This window comes from Spermophilus citellus, assembly GCF_964194105.1.
Source record: "Spermophilus citellus genome assembly, chromosome: 5".
Taxonomy (NCBI): Eukaryota; Metazoa; Chordata; class Mammalia; order Rodentia; family Sciuridae; genus Spermophilus; species Spermophilus citellus.
In genome coordinates, this window is record NC_138186.1 from 168,365,416 (window position 1) to 168,381,547 (window position 16,132).

General features: G+C 42.4%; 1 protein-coding gene across 6 annotated transcripts in view; it reads right to left on the bottom strand.

Moving 5' to 3' along the window:
- Positions 1 to 16,132, bottom strand: part of PRKN (parkin RBR E3 ubiquitin protein ligase) — a 1,414,869-nt gene that overhangs the window by 792,675 nt on the left and 606,062 nt on the right. For all 6 annotated transcript variants that reach the window (XM_081293730.1, XM_081293731.1, XM_081293729.1 and 3 more), the window contains one exon: positions 847 to 930. In XM_081293730.1, the coding sequence (XP_081149856.1) occupies positions 847 to 930 (84 nt within the window). The remainder of the gene's footprint in view (positions 1 to 846; positions 931 to 16,132) is intronic.

A 16,132-nucleotide genomic window follows, 5' to 3' on the forward strand; every position in this document is an offset into this window, starting at 1 on the left:
ACCGGCTGGGAATTTTTAGTACCAGCAAACTCAAGGGAGGGGAGAGGAGCAGAAGGTTAAGCTGATCACCAGTGCCCAGCCATTTAGCCAGTCATGCCTACATAATGAAGCCTCCATGAAAACTCAAAAGGACGGGGTTCAGAGAGTTTGCCAATAGCTGGAGGGTGGCAAGCCTGGGGAGGACGTGGAAGCTCTGCCCTTCTTCCTCCCTACCTCGCCTCAGGCATCTCTGCAGCTGCATCCTTTAACCAGTGAACGGAAAAAAAATCAGTATTTTCCTGAGTCCTGTGCATTGTCCTAGCAAATTAACTGAACCCAGAGCAGGGATTATGGGGCTCCTCGTTCATAGCTGGTTGGTCAGAAGCACAGGTCAACAACCGGGGGCCCGCAGCTGGCATCTGAAGTGCAGGGAGTGCAGTTTCGGGACTGAGCCCTCAGCCCTGGGGTCTGACCCTGCAGCAAGGCAGATGGTGTCAGAGCAGAATTAAGTCCTTGCTGGTGTCTGCTGCTGCAGAACCCCTGCTTCCTGGTGGGGAGAAAGCCCCCACCTCTTCAGGTCACACAAGTCTGTGTGGACGGCTGTGATGTGAGAGCAGAAGAAAAGCAGCTTGTTTTACACGTCACTCCAAGAGGCTGCGTCACTAGGAAAGTAGCACTGGGAGGCAAGGGCAAGCGAGTTTGGTGAGTGTCATTGACACACTGGAGTATCGGGTGACTTCCAGGGAGCATTACCAGATGGAAGAAAACTCAGCCGGCACGTTAGGCCTTGAGTCTAATTTCTTAGTAAACATAAAAGATGCCATCATTTTCTTGTTTTAAAGATAATTAATGTGACCAGGTACTTACCGCTCTGGTCCCAGGGCAGCCTGGAGATTGGCATTTGCCACTCATTCGATTTGGAATTAAGACGTCATCCCAGCAAGATGGACCCTTCAAGAAAAAACAGCACAGAGTGTAACAGAGTGTAACGCACATGTACTCCCAGGTACATTTTCCAAAGTCTTTCTATTTCTATCATTAGATGCAGTGTAGTAAGTGTGTAGTGCAGTGATCTGCAGACTGTGGTCCACAGATACTGTGGGGCCTCTCCAGATGCTTCCTGGGGTGTACCGCGTCAAATCTGACATCATAAATATTCTAAGGCTGCATTTGTTGATGGTGCCAAACATGTTCATTTCCCATTCCCACACTTCCTCCAGGGCCCTCTTTAAACTACTGCCTTATGAGGACGACCATCCCTGAGCACGGCCCGTCCTCTCCATCTGTCCTACTCTTTGCCTATCTCTACCCTACATCTGTCCCTCTGCTTCACAGCAGCTGTCACTGAAGTGGCATGGCCAGAGTGATGACTGTCTGTGCCTCACTGAACAAGGGACACACAAGGGCAGACTTGGTCAGCATCCAGAACCTGGAGAGAACCTGACACGGAGGACACCTCAACAGGGTCTCCTGGTAATTGAAGAAACAAAGATGAAGTGACAGAAAGAGTCTATGAAATCAGAAGAGAGTGTGTGTAAACTGAAATCTCAGGGTCAATTAAGGCATGACTTGGAAAGCAACCAGCAATGTGATCAGAAGTCTTTACCTAATTTGACAAAATTTCAAGAAATCTATACTGGCCCCAAAGACTAAGAACAGAAGGAGCCTATGTTTTTTGTTGAGGGGTCTTCTGGACATCATACTGAGAAGCAGAACAGCCCAAATCACCAAAGACAACTAAACAAACATCCACAGCTAAATTAAATAATATGCTGCAACTACAATTTGTTGTTCTTATTCATTAGCCATATACTTGGTGAAAGGAATAGAAAACTGGATTAAAGTAGGAGCACAACTATTTAAGTGATTGTAAAGGGAAAAGTTACAAGGAAATAAAAATACAATCTGCATCCTTTGGGGTAGGAGTCCTCTCATTACTGACAAACTTAATTGTTTAAAATGTTAAAACTTTGGTTAACTTCATTACAATTTTAATTGGTGACTTTTGAGTGAAAATATGCACACATATCACACTCAAAAAGACTGCATTCAACACACTTGGATTGTGTCCAGGCCCCTGGAGACTGCTTGTCACTGCTGACCTGTTGAGCACACAGAGCGACTGACCTCCTGTCCCTCCTGAGGCACATTTCACCTAGGCTTAAGAACTAGCAAAGGTAAACCCAGAGCACCAATGAGCACAGGAGAAGTGAAGGTCAGGGCAGAGTCCCATGCTTCTCGGGATGTGCAACAGACTGTAGCAGAGAATGAGCTTCTGTCCCCACAGGAGCACATGGAGGTGGGGGTGGGGGGTGCCACTGGGGACGTACAAGAGGCAGAGAGAACCTGGAGCCACACAATTCCTATCATCCTCTACAGGGAAAGATCAGATCACCTACTTAAAAAGAATCAAAATAGAATTTTAAAATTGTAGCAATATCTTCAAAGCTCGGAGAGGAAGGTTTTCAACCTAAAACTCTGCATCCAACCTAATTACCAACTACACGGGAGAATGACTGACAGTGCTTGGAGATACGGAATGAGCTGGGAAGGGTGCTCAGAGTTTGGAATGACAGCTTGAGAACACCAGAGGCAGGTGTTGTTGGCCTCACATTTGTGAGCCTGGAAGTGAGCCAGAGTCAGTAGCTGAGCCATTGTCTCCGAAGTTGTGATGGGAAGAATAGAGAAGAGAAGAAAGAGCTTTCTGCAGAGGTGGTGTGAGGGCCAGGAGGACAAAGGTTTGGACAGAGGAGCAAAACTCATTGTCATGAGTTGGCCTGAGGATCATTCCTGCTTCCAGAATCAGCCCAGAGCAGCCCGCCAGCTTGCAGCAGAAAATAGAGGAAATGCCAGGGCAAGTGTGCAAGGACCCAGAGTCCGCATGGCCTTGCCCTCCCCTTCACCAGCACACGCATGCATGCACACATGTGCACATGCACACATACCACCACACATGCATGCACACATGTGTGCACTGTTCTAGAGAAATGGAAGGAAGACTGAGCTCCACCGGAGTGCCTAAGCCATCAGGTTGTGGCACTTTAACCAGAACCTCAAACGCAGTGGGTTTTTTGATTCACAGCTCATTGGCCCAAGAGCCCCTGCTTAGACTGGACCTAAGCATGCAGAAGGGAATTGCTGTGGGCCAGCTTCTGCTGTTGTTAGAAAGCCTTGCTTCCAAGGTCAGCCCTCAGATGGCATTTGGGAACTTGGATCTCAGAAGTGTCCCTGCCATTCCCTTACTGATGTGGGTGGTTTGCAGAACCTAAGCTGTTTGGACAAAGTATATGATTCATGCCCAACACCTCTTCCCATCTGGGTGTCTGGAATTCTGCTAAGCTGGGCAAAGACACCCACACAACCAGCCCCCACAGAACCCCGGCTGCACAGCCTCTGCACTATTGCAGCTGTGGTGGGAGGGATAAGAGCCTGCTGAGGGACCCCAGGAGAGACTGCTGGAAACATGTGGCTCCTCCACATCTCCCCCTAGAACTGTCCCTTTACAGATTTTGCTTCTTGCCCTTTTGCCATGAGGAATCTCAGCCCCACCTTGCAAGTCCTTCTGGTGAATCACTGAGTCTGGAGGTGGGCAGCAGTCCTGGGGCTCATGATGCAGTGTCACATAATTAGTCATCAGGAGAATGTTGTCCCAGCCACATATGAGGTCAGTGCTTAGGGCCAGTGACCAAGAATTAAAAACCCCATTTCATCTGCTGACCCCATTGTCACTGAGATAATGTTCACACTCGTTTTATTTTCAGTCTTAGAGTCACACTAGTGAGACAGAACACTGTAATCATGATTATGGGAGAAAATGCATAGGGTGCTCAGCTGGGACAGTGTAAAAGTAAAACGCAAACTCGAAGGATGGGGAGGTGACGGTAGAGCTGGGGGGAACAAAGGAAGGAAGGGACTGGTATTCTGAACTTACAGGTGGTTGTTTTATGATAGGGCCATCCACATATTTGATTTTTAAGCACACATCTATTTAATTTAAAAATTACAAACATCTTGCTGGGTATAATGGTATATGCCTTTAATCCCAGTGGCTTAGGAGGCTGAGACAGGAGGATCACGAGTTCAAAGCCAGCCTCAGCAAAAGTGAGGCATTAAGCAACTCAATAAGACCCTGTCTCTAAATAAAATACAAAATAGGGCTGGGGTTGTGGCTCAGTGGTCCTGTGCCCCTGAGATCAGTCCCTGGTACCCACCCTCCCCGGGCAGAGGGACATCTTGAAATAGAAGAGAAGTGAAGCAATAATACTTAGAAACTCAGCACATTCATCAGTCTTGTTTTGTAGCTTAAAGTGAGAAATCCAATGGGGAGAGATGTAGCTGTGACTCAGTCCCCTGCATCATACATCACACCTTATAACAACCCAAAGGGCATCTTGCTTATTTATCTGTTCTGATCCTCATTTCTCGGATGGTAGTGGTTACATCCGATCTCTCTCTCTCTCTCTCTCTCTCTCTCTCTCTCTCTCTTTTTTTTTTGACAACTAGGAAAACTTTCGAGTCAAAGTCAGCAGGGATCACCCCTAGCAATGCTGCCTAACTCATAATAAACACTCGGTTTGTTAGGGTCACTCTTCACGTCCTCATTTAATGTAATGTTTCTTGATTGTAGTTTTGGGGTAACCTTGTAAGCTTATCAAATCATTTTTAAATAGGTCAGGGTGTAATTGATGGTCATTCTCTTTTCGCTCTTCAAGTTTACTGACAGCACCCACAGGAGCAGTTTCTCGTGTTCCTTCTGTGCAGGGACAATGCCATCCCTCTTGAGGAAACAAAGTACTCTATGGACACATGGCCCTTCTAGGCTCTGGCTCTTAAACCGGGGCTGATGGCACTTCACGCTAATCTACAGCACACGTGCAGGTCTGGAAAATCCCTGGATTTATTTATTTATTGATACCTGGGATTGAATCCAGGAGCACTTAAACTCTGAGCCATATCCCTAGCCCTTTAAAAAAAAAAAAGTTGTTTAGGGCCTTGCTAAGTTGCTGAGGCTAGATTTGAACTTGCAGTTCTCCTGTCTCAGCTTCCTGAGCCTCTGAGATAACAGGTGTGCACCACTTTGTCTGGCAAATCCCTGGATTTAAAAGAAATCGGTTTCACTGTGGCTAACCCGGACATACGTGAGATGGCAGTGCTTTCTTGGGCACACAGTGGTTTCTTCTGGACAGCTCAGCATGTGCAGTTGAGAAGGAAAACCCAACATGGCGGCTAAAAAGGAGCAGGAAAAGGGGGGGGGCAGGAGTGAGGTCCCATTTATGTTTTGCTACCCAGTTGGAGTTCCTTTCCTGCCTCAGAGGCTAGGAGTAAATGAGATTTTCTGTGTATGACACAGATAATTATTTTTCAGATCTTAATTTTCAGTGCCCAAACAGCAATCGAAGCATTTATACAATTCTTAGAATTGTCATATAAAGTGCTACAGGAGCTCACAAATCTTTAGGCTGTGCAGAGATATCATAGAAAACTCAGCCACAGTTTCCTAACTGATCTCAAACCATAACACAAAAAGTAACAAAACTAAATAGGACGCTGCCAATTCAGGAGCTCAGGAGCTCAACTTAGTGAAACACACAGGCAGGTCCCTCTGTGCCACCCACTCTACTGTGGGAATGTCCCATCTACCTGAAAACAGAAATGGGTGTCTCATGAGGGTGTGTCATGGAACAGCAGACTTAACTTTTAGCCTTTCTGATTTTAGAAAGTATAAAATTTTAATGATCATTGCACATTCTGGTTTTTTTTTTTTTTTTTAGAGAGAGTGAGAGAGGGGGGAGAGAGAGAGAGAGAATTTTCAATATTTATTTTTCAGTTCTCGGCGGACACAACATCTTTGTTGGCATGTGGTGCTGAGGATCGAACCCGGGCCGCACGCATGCCAGGCGAGCGCGCTACCGCTTGAGCCACATCCCCAGCCCTGCACATTCTGTTTTAATGCATGACCAAAGCATTTATAATTAATAGTTTTTGTGCACTGGTAAGAAGGGTTTTTAGATTAAAAGTTTAAAGAGACCGTAAATTACATGGTGGTAGAAGGGAATTTAAAATTATAACATGTCAACAAAAGAATCCAAAATGAATTCATCTCCAAATCTAGAGAATCATAGAAAGATAGAATTTAGATTTTTAAATGCCCCAAAGGCTTGTGTGTAAAGGCTTCGTCCCTGACTAGGTGCCGTGGGGAGGTGGTGGGCAGTGCGATAAGTGGGATGGAGTGGGAGGTCTTAGGTAATTAGGGTGTACCCTTGAAGGGCACTGTGGAACCCTGAGTCCCTCTTTTTTCCTCCACTCCTGGCCATGAGGTGAATGATTTACTCTGCCACACACCCCTACCATGAGGTGCCCCCACAGGCCCAAAGTCACAGGGCCGACTGGTCATAGATGGAAACTTCCACAACTGGGCCCAACAAACCTTTTCTCTTTCTAATTTGATTTGTCTAAGATATTTGTAATCATAGCAGAAAGCTGACAAACGTGGCCACTATACCAGAGGTGAACAAACTATGGCGGGCTAGCCAAATCAGCCCAGGGTCACATTTTGTATAGCCCTTGAGCTAAAAAATGTCTTCACATATCCAAATGGTTGAAAAGCATAAAAAGAAGAGTGATGTTTCATGGAACTTGAAAAATTAAGTGAAATTCAAATTTCAGTGTCTATAAATCAAGTTTATTGGCACATGGCCACACATGGCGTAAGGCTGCTTTCATGGCTCACGGGCAGAACTGAGTTGCTGCAGCGCAGACTTCCTGACCTGCTATTTTTGCTGTCAGGCTCATTGTGGGAAAAGTTCGCCAACCCTGAGGTATACTAAAAAAAATTTCTAAATTCTTACCAAAAAGCACTCTTTTATTTTTAGTATTGAAGCATCATTTTGGCTACTGCATGAACACAGTAGTTTGTCTGAGTAGCTATGTCCCAGATCTCCAGGGAGAAACAACCTCAGTCAAAGCCTTGGCACTGCTGACCTCCAGGATCTAAGAAGGTGCTGACAGAGGCAGCCTCTGCATCCACAGGTCCCTCCAGTTGTGGGAACCAGTCAGTGGAAAAGTAACAGAAAAGGAATCTGGTGAGGTTCCTGACTAATGTCACCATCCACAGAAAAGTAGGATGTAGAATATAATTTAAGCTCCAGATAGACAAAAGGATATTTTCTCAAATTACCTACACAAGTCTACACTCTGCTTTTCATATGTCAACATATGCATTTCTGCTTAAAAAATTTCAAATCCCTTTTTCTATAATGTTAATATAAAGTCTTGGCATTACATTTTTTTTTCTTTTTTGATACCAGGGATTAAACCCAGGGGTGCTTAGCCATTGAGCTACATCTCCAGCCCTTTTTATTTATTTATTTTTATATTTGGAGATGGGGTCTTGCTAAGTTGCTGAGGCTAGCTTCAAACTTGCAATCCTCCCACCTCATCCTCTTGAGTCACTGAAATTATGGGCATGAACCACCACACCCCACTTATTTACAGTTTCTGAAAGCAGTTATCCTAATTAATTTTACTTATACTTTTCTTCCACCAAATTTTCTCATGTTATCATCAATTGTGCTGCATTTCAAATATTTTCTTGAATAACTCCACAAGTACTTAAAGCCATATAATTCAGCTTAAAGGACTCAGATGATTTTGAAATTCATACTCAGAATATAATACCACAAGAGCAGAAGTGTCTTTAAAGCAGCTATACCCAGAGGCCTGCATCCTCTCTTTATCTTTTTAACTCCATTGGCCACAATGACAAAGAGAAGGAGCTTTGAAGTCCACAAATCTACTGCAGCCCATTTCTACCAATTGCTAGCTCTACGCTCTCAATCTGGTCACATTTACTCATTCCAAACTTAGCATCCCTCATCTGGAAAATGTGGTCTTAGCACCTCCTCCCTACAGTGGGGATGAGGGTTGATGCAACACCCGACTTTGGTCCCCACATGTGGTGCCCAGCACATAGGGAAGGGAAAAGGGCAACTGCTGCTTGTATTATTTCTTGTTTCTCAAATATAACTTACTAAGTTGGGTTATTTTTAGCTTAGTCAATAGCTGCATGAGTCCATTTCCAAGGGCAGTGACAGAACCCAATGGGTGCTTTTTAATTCTCCCTGTTTGTCAACTTCCCTGTTACCCAGCCACTCCCAGAGTTGATAGCACCTTCCTGACTACGCGGCAGGTAACTGTTAAAGCAGTTGTCTCCACCTGTCACACGGTAGATGTTGTCCTGCACCTTCATCTTCTTCCAGTTGATTTAAAGTTCCTAGGCTTTATACAAAGCTGAGCACAGCGCTTTGATTCTCGCAAAGGCTCAACAAAGGCAAGCATTAAATAGTAAGCAGGGAAAATAATAAAGAAAAAATCCTTTGAACCAAAATGTTCCTCTACTCTCCAAGTCTCTATTGAACGAACAGCTTTTAAACAGTCTGAGTATAGTTTTGAAAAAGGGAGAAGAAGCCTTCTTCATGGAGATCTCATGGAGTAGCTACAAAAGCTAGTGTTGCAAGTGAACCAAGTACACTCACTCAAATGGGTAAGAAAGCTAAAACTCCCCTGCCAGGCACTGGCCACATACAGAGCACCTGCAGCACCGACCCCACACACGGCTGGTGCAAATGTAAACCGGTACAGTTGCTTCAGACACCTGTTAGACATTGTTTAAAAGGTAAGTGTAAGAGAAGACTTAGCCATCCTATTCCAAGTGTCTACTCACATTAAAACAGGTCCATGCAGAGAATCATGCAGACATTCATAAGAGTTCTCTTCCTAATGGTCGCAAGCTGGAGACCACCAAAATATCTATCCAAACATGAATGGATCAACAAAACAGTGCTGGCAGGATTGATTTCCTTATGGCTGTAACCCCAAGGGCCTCGGCTCGTGGGTGCCAGGTGGCTGGAGGCCTCATACAGTTCCTGCCAGGTGAGCATCCTCAGCTTGGCAGAGCTGACTTCTACCACACACGCAAGGACACTATCTGCTCCCATCTCCTGTGCTGCAGCCTATCACGTGGTCAAGGGAAGTCTTAGACAATGTCATGGAGGGAGTGAAAGGCCTCCCACCACTTTGGCTGTACTCTCTGGATTAAAGCTTCTGCCCACATTCAAGAGGAAGAGATCTCATAAAAGCCAAGGTATCAGGGCACAAGAGGGCTCCGGGGTTCAGTTTTGTGTACATCCAAACCACACCCACTCTCCAATGAGAAAGACCTCCCAACAAATGAGTGCCTGAGAAGTGACGATTCCATGTGAGTTTAGCCACTAAGTACTCAAGCTATTTCTTAATACAAATTTAACTTCTCATTTAAATATATGAATAATTGAATACGTCCCTGAAGTTCTTTTAAACTTTCAAAGAGCATATAATTTCATAGCTTAGGAGGTGATAAGACACAAATACTAGATGGACCAGAAACTGAGTTTCTTCTCATTCTGGCAAATAAACTTGAAAATATCAGCACATTATATAAATACAAAATCAAAAATGTATGTGGTTCTAATGAATTGTACATTCTGTTCTAACTTGAATGTATTCCTGTGATTTTTTAGAGTAGAAACATTTTATGGACTTTTCCTTCTGAGCACTGAACTGCTAGTCTCATTATAGCTAGTTCCATAGAAAAGACAGAACACTGCAGTCCACATAAAGAAACTGGATATTCTCAATTAATAAATGGACAAATGAAGTAAACAGACACTTCTCAAAAAAAGAAGTACAAATGACCATCAACTCCATGAAAAAAATGTTCAACATCATTAGCAATTAGGGAAATGCAAATCAAAACTACACTGAGATTTCATCTCACACCAGTCAGAGTGGCAGTCATCAAAAGCCACAAATTAAAAAAAAAAAAATGCTGAAGAGGATATGGGGAAAAAAGAAACACTTTTATACTGTTGGTGGGACTGTAAATTAGTACAACCACTATGGAAATCAGTATGGAGGTCCCTCAAAAGGACAGGCATGGGACGTATGACATAGCAGTACCACTTCTTGGTATTTATCCTGAAGAGTTAAGGTTATCATACTAGAGTGATACATCCATACCCCTGTTTATAACAGCACAATTCACATAGCCAAACTCTGGAAGCACCCTAGGTGTCCATCAACAGATGAGTGGACAGAGACAACATGGTATACATACTCAATGGGGTTTTATTCACCCAAAAAGAAAAATGAAATTATGCCATTGGCAGGAAAATGGATGGAGTTAGAGAGCATTATCATTATGTTAAGCTAAATAAATGAAACACGGAAGGTCAAGTGATGTATGTTTTCTCTCAGATGCAGAAGCTATAGAAGTAAAAGGAAAAGGTGGGGGCTGGTCTCATGGAGATCTAAAGGAGATCATTAGAGGAAAGGGACCGAAAGGTGGGAAAGCGGAGGGGAGGGGAGGAGCTGGGGAATCATGGTAGCCAAACTATATTGTTGTATTGTGTGCATGCATGACTATGTAATAAGACATTCCACCATTATGTACAATTATAATGCACCTATAAAATATGGGGGAAATAACAAAAAAGAAAGAAATGGTTATTCTGTTATCAATTATTTCTATAATTCACTTAAAGCAAAAGAAGGTAAATAATAATGAAGAAAAGATAATAATATTCCTAGTACAGTTATTATTAATGTTCACATTCCTGATGTTTATACTATATCAGTAAAAATAAACCCCTTATTTTCAGATAGTACACAATGAAGCCAGAAAGTCAAAAGAGATTTGTCAGATTCCCTCTGATCACCAAGAGAATAATGATGGAAATAAAAGTAATAGCAATGACCTCACCTTGCATTAGTGCAGAACTGGGTTTACAAAGCACCTTCACAGGCCCTAAGACCTTGATTCCCAGTGAAAAGCTATTGGTGTTATGTCCTACAGACTTCACACTGGCCATCTGTTCATGTATTTGGGTGACTGCAGAACTGTTTCCCAAGAAAATCCTGGCCCCATGCCCAAGTGCTCACTTGGCTTTCCTATTTGGCTACTTTGTCATCTCTTGATTATCATTTCATCTTAAGTATGATGTTTTTACAAAATGGGCATACTTCCTATCCACTGATTTGCTAATGATCAAAATGAGGATCATTTTGAATATTTTGATCATTTTATTTCATCACGTGGGATATTTGAAGTTCATGACCTTTCTGGAAAATATACTCATGGTTTAGTAAAAGTTGGATCACAGTCTAGCTAGGCCTTGCTAGGGTAAGTCTGACTGTGCTCCCTGGGACCTCTTGGATGGTGGAAGTGTACACTTCCACGGTGGCGCACCACGTGACTAACAGGGTGATGCAAAACGTCCACTGAGGGCAGTGGGCTAGTGTCCTGGCTTTTCTCAATGAGGGCCTTTCCCAGCGTTCCTTGTGGCATAATAGATCTCTTCCAAGAGAGACTTATCTCAAGGAGAGAAGTGGAAGATTCCAGTTTCTTAAGACCTTATCCTGGAAATGGGCATGGTCTCATTTGTGACCTATTCTACTCATTAAGCAGTCTCAGAGTTCAGGTCCACTAGAAAAGGCTGGTATTTGAAGAAAAGAATTCTTAGGGCACATTTTGTCAAATTTTAATTTGGCACTTCACTAAATGATATCCCATATTTTAAGTCCCTTAGCTTTGTATCTGACCATCTCCACCATTAAAAAGTTGTTTGGTTCTGTGTAACTTGGACCTTTCTTACCCACCCTCAGAGTTTTCTTCTCCAGTTTCTGGAAATGCAAGCCAATTCTAATCTGCTTTTAGTGCTCTTAATATGTTCTCTACTAAAAGTTTAAATAATTTAAAATATTATATAAGATAGCAAAGTGTATCATGGAATAGTGTTTATAGAGATTAATAGCACTGATTCTGCTGGTTCTCTGGTAGTCCCGTTAAGAGCCCTCTATGTTTCCATGTGGACATAGGCATAAGCAGATGTGTCTGTACCCACAGGTAAACTTATCAATGGCTTCTATTACTTAATCTATCCAATTTCCAATACATTCTTCATCTTTTCTTCTCATAATTTGAAACCATGTACTTTCATCTGTACCTTACAATGCATTTATTTAAAGCTAATTCTGTCATTGTGTCATTAACTCTTTCAACAAGTAATGAGAAATTCATATATGTAGCAAATAACTTGCCAGACTCTGGAGACCCTAACACAAGAGAATAAATGTGATTAAACAATAAACACGTGTAAGAGAGACCACTGTCCTTGATGTCTGGAATGAATAGTTTTTGAGCTGACTCTAGAGGAATGAGTAGGAATCATGCAGAAAGGTTTCTGAGATAAATAAGCACCGTGAGCAGGAAGAATAGAACCAAACACTACAAACCCCTAAAATGATTCCTGGAATGCATATCTCCAACAAGTTAGCTTCTCAAATATTCATCATCAGTCAGTTACTTCTGTGCCATTTCATAAATTCCTTAATTAATCCTCTACTATTGGATAACACAATTCAATTGTACCTCTACTACTTGATAGCACAATTCAATTTAAATATACATTAAAATGTATAGTATGCAAGGTACTGATTTCAAAGTAATGAGGATGTCAAGATGAAAAGAGTGTCTTTGAACTTTTGAATCAGATTGACTGGGTTTCAAATCTAATTGCTATGTAATGACAGGAAGGTTTCTGAACATCAGTTTCATTATATATAAAGTAGGAATAACAATTGTACCTAGCTCACAGGATGGATGGTTAATACTTCATACATAATTAGTCCTCAATTATATCAGAGGATGTTGCTGAGTAACACCAACAGGATAAGATTTGGAAGATCTAAAGTTCTAGACATGATTGCGCTAGAGGCTAAACATTTTAACATCTTTACGTCTCACTATCTGATTTGTGAAATATAGACAATAAGAGTTCAGGGTCAAATAAAATAATAAATGGCCTGATGTATACAAAAGCCATTTTAAGCAACAATAGGCCATATAAACCTTAGTCAAGTAAAGAGCTCATGTAATAGTAGAAAGGGGCAGGCTCATACATCTCCCTCACCCTACAGCCCCACAGTGCCAGATCCAAGTAAGAAAAGCACCGGTGCAAGATGGTGTGGCCGTCACCGGCATCAACAGGAACCCGAGCACGTGTCTGCTTCTGTCGATTATCCCACACTGCTGAGTTAACAGCTTCTTAAACAAAATATCTCAACTGGCTTTAGTGGTCTTCCCCAGAAACAGGGCAATCTTTATAGCTTATAGGACATAATTTGGCATGCAATTGTCCCCCACTACTAAAATATACTTTGTATCATAAAAGCAAGCATTTATTAAGCTAATGTTTAATACCACACATTTCTCCTCCAAGAGAATTATCATAAGAACAAAATCCACATCCTTTAAAAAAAAAAAAAAACAGCATTGTTATAAATGAAATGACTCTTGCTCCACTGAGCAGCTCTGCTGAGCTTTTGACATAGTCAATCACCATCATTATTGACTAAGAGTCCCTCCACGCAGGGTACAACCACACTAAATGCATCAAATGCCAAAGAATGTGTTTATTCCTTCACAATTTCCAGTTACTGAACTATTTCAAACCCGCAAGATGCCTTCAATTATATTACTAAGTGTTGACAGCTTCACTGTAGGCACATCACAAAGATAGCAGGATTTAAATGACAGTGATTTTTTTTTCTTGTCCTAAGTCATTGAATTTAAACAATGGAGACAAATAAAGACTTACAGATAGAGTGATTCACTTTTATGCACCCTTAACAGATTTAATTTGGGAGAACCATATGATTATCTTCATCTGCTCAAGTTCTCTCTACTAAAAATAACCTGGCCACTGCGGGCAGGCAAGTTTGCTGTAGCTCTGATTAGAGGCAGGGTTAGGCAGCACGCTTCTAACCACTGAGATGGCAGCTCTCATTTCCATTCAAGGCATGTGAACCTATCTGAATAACATTTACTATCATGTAAACCTTCATAGTTATCTCAGCTGGCTTTATATCTTGGTAATTATGACTGGAAATGTGATAAAAAGTTTATTAGATTTCTAGAGAATGCCCAGATACCATCATCATCAAGTGAACATTATTATTTAGTTCTTGAAACTTTATGAATAACACATCACGGCTGGTGTGTACTTTATTACTCTAAATCCCCAACTCAGAAAGCTGAAGGTAAGTTAAAGCTTAACTCAATCTGCCACCTTTCTTCCAGAAAGGGTAAGAAAAAGGAATGTAGAACATGGTTAAAACTATAGAGAGACCATATTGTATTTCATTTTTCTGTGAGCTCAATATAATTTACTATGTATGAATACGTGCAAGTCTGGAGTGACTGTGTTGGTCACCAGAGAGAAGCCAGATATTCTGCAGTGGTTGCAGGAGATGAATTCTTCTAACTCTTAAGTGAGAAACTGACCAGATGAGAGCTTAGAAGAGAATGCAGGGACCAACAAACAGCTTTTCAAGCGTCCAAAAGGGCAATGAACTTGGAAGAGCCTGCTCAACAGCATTCAGCACACATGCAAGGAGCAGGCTTCGAGTCACTTTGTCCCTGTGACACCACCATGTATTTAGAGAGCCCATGTTTCCACAAGGCTGCAGATGCATGGGAAGAGGTTCCTACCGTGCCCTTACTGGTGGGTCTGTGGGTTTGGAAAGAGCAAGGCCATCTTCATCAAAATAATCAGACAAACATGATTCTTGGCCCAAAGGACAATCAGCTTGTCCTTGGAAAGGTACTCGGGCAAAGACATTTTTTAGCATGGAGTGCTGGTTCCAGTCTGTAAATTTTCCTCTGAGCTTTTTCATTTCACGTTTCCTTCCCTTTCTTTATTCTCCCTCTCTGCCTTTGTCTTCTTTCTTCCCCTAAATCAGTCATACTCAAGGTCTACTCACCTCTAAAAATCACTCTGGCCTATTTATTTATGGCCTGATTAGAGAGAGGAGGAAAAGTCTTAATTCTAGATTAAAACAAACTAAATTTGTAGTTGTATGAGCTTCCTTGGGACTAATTTAGACTGGCTGAAGTTTGTTTCAAAGTGTTTTGAGTTCCCCACACATTTCTGTAAGAATTTCCTCATATTGTTATTTTATCACTCATGCCCTTTTGGCTCAATATTTTTGACCTAAGAAAAGCAACTTCCTTAAATTTTTTTCTTACCAAATATATTTCTTTCATCAAAGGAAGTAGAAAAGTTGGTTACTGCAGAACAAACACAGTCTTGGTTATAAATCACTGCCATTCTTAACTTCCTGAAATAAAAATACTTTTAGAGGAAAAACTTGCTACCCCCTTGTTCCTGTCTTTGCTCAGAAAACTGGACCTCCCACCTTCTTCTGTGCGTCCCTCACTCACCTATTCATGTCGTGGTCCCTGGTCTCTCCTGATGACAGGTGCATGATTGCATGCAGGGGGCAAAGAGTGTCCCAGTGTCCACAAGCACATACTGATCCCCCCGACCAGCCTCCTCAGTGAGGTAGTAAACATGGCGGCCTGTGGACCCAACATTCAACTCCCTATACCTCTAAAACTCAGAAGAGGCAAGGATACAATTAATCACTGTCCTGAAACTCCAGGGAAGACAGCAGTTGTTACCTAGGAGCAAAGCTCTGGCTAAAGTGCCAATGGCCTTTGTGGCTAGGCCCACATGTGCTCTGTCCTTTGGTGGGGTATCGTCTCCTCTATTAGCTTGGGGAGTAGCCCCACATGCTGCTCTGAAAAGTAAACCCTGTCCTACAGGCCACCAATCCACTCTCCTCCGATTTCCATTCCCAGTACATCAAGCCCTCCCAGTCAGGAGAGCATGACAGCGTGTCTCCTGCTCCACCTGGGTTGGCTGGGTGTTGTGCTCAGGATGCATAATTAGTGTATGTAAAGGAGAGGGCCCTGGAGGAGAAGGCCCCTTGTAAAGTGGTTGTGAATATTCGCTAAGTATTCTTTCAAAAGAGCCTACACCACCTCACTATGTACTAATTATATCTATTCCATGATTGCTTTTTGAAGCAAAAATTAAAAATTGGGGATGGAACGGATGTTAAAACTTTCTTCAAAACATTGTGTGTGTGTGTGTGTGTGTGTGTGTGTGTGTGTGTGTGTGTTGAGGGAAGGGTAGGAGAGTGTTTTGCCAGAAAGAAATGATACATTTTTGAGGGAACAAATGTTCTAATTATCCTGAGTCGATCAGTAAAC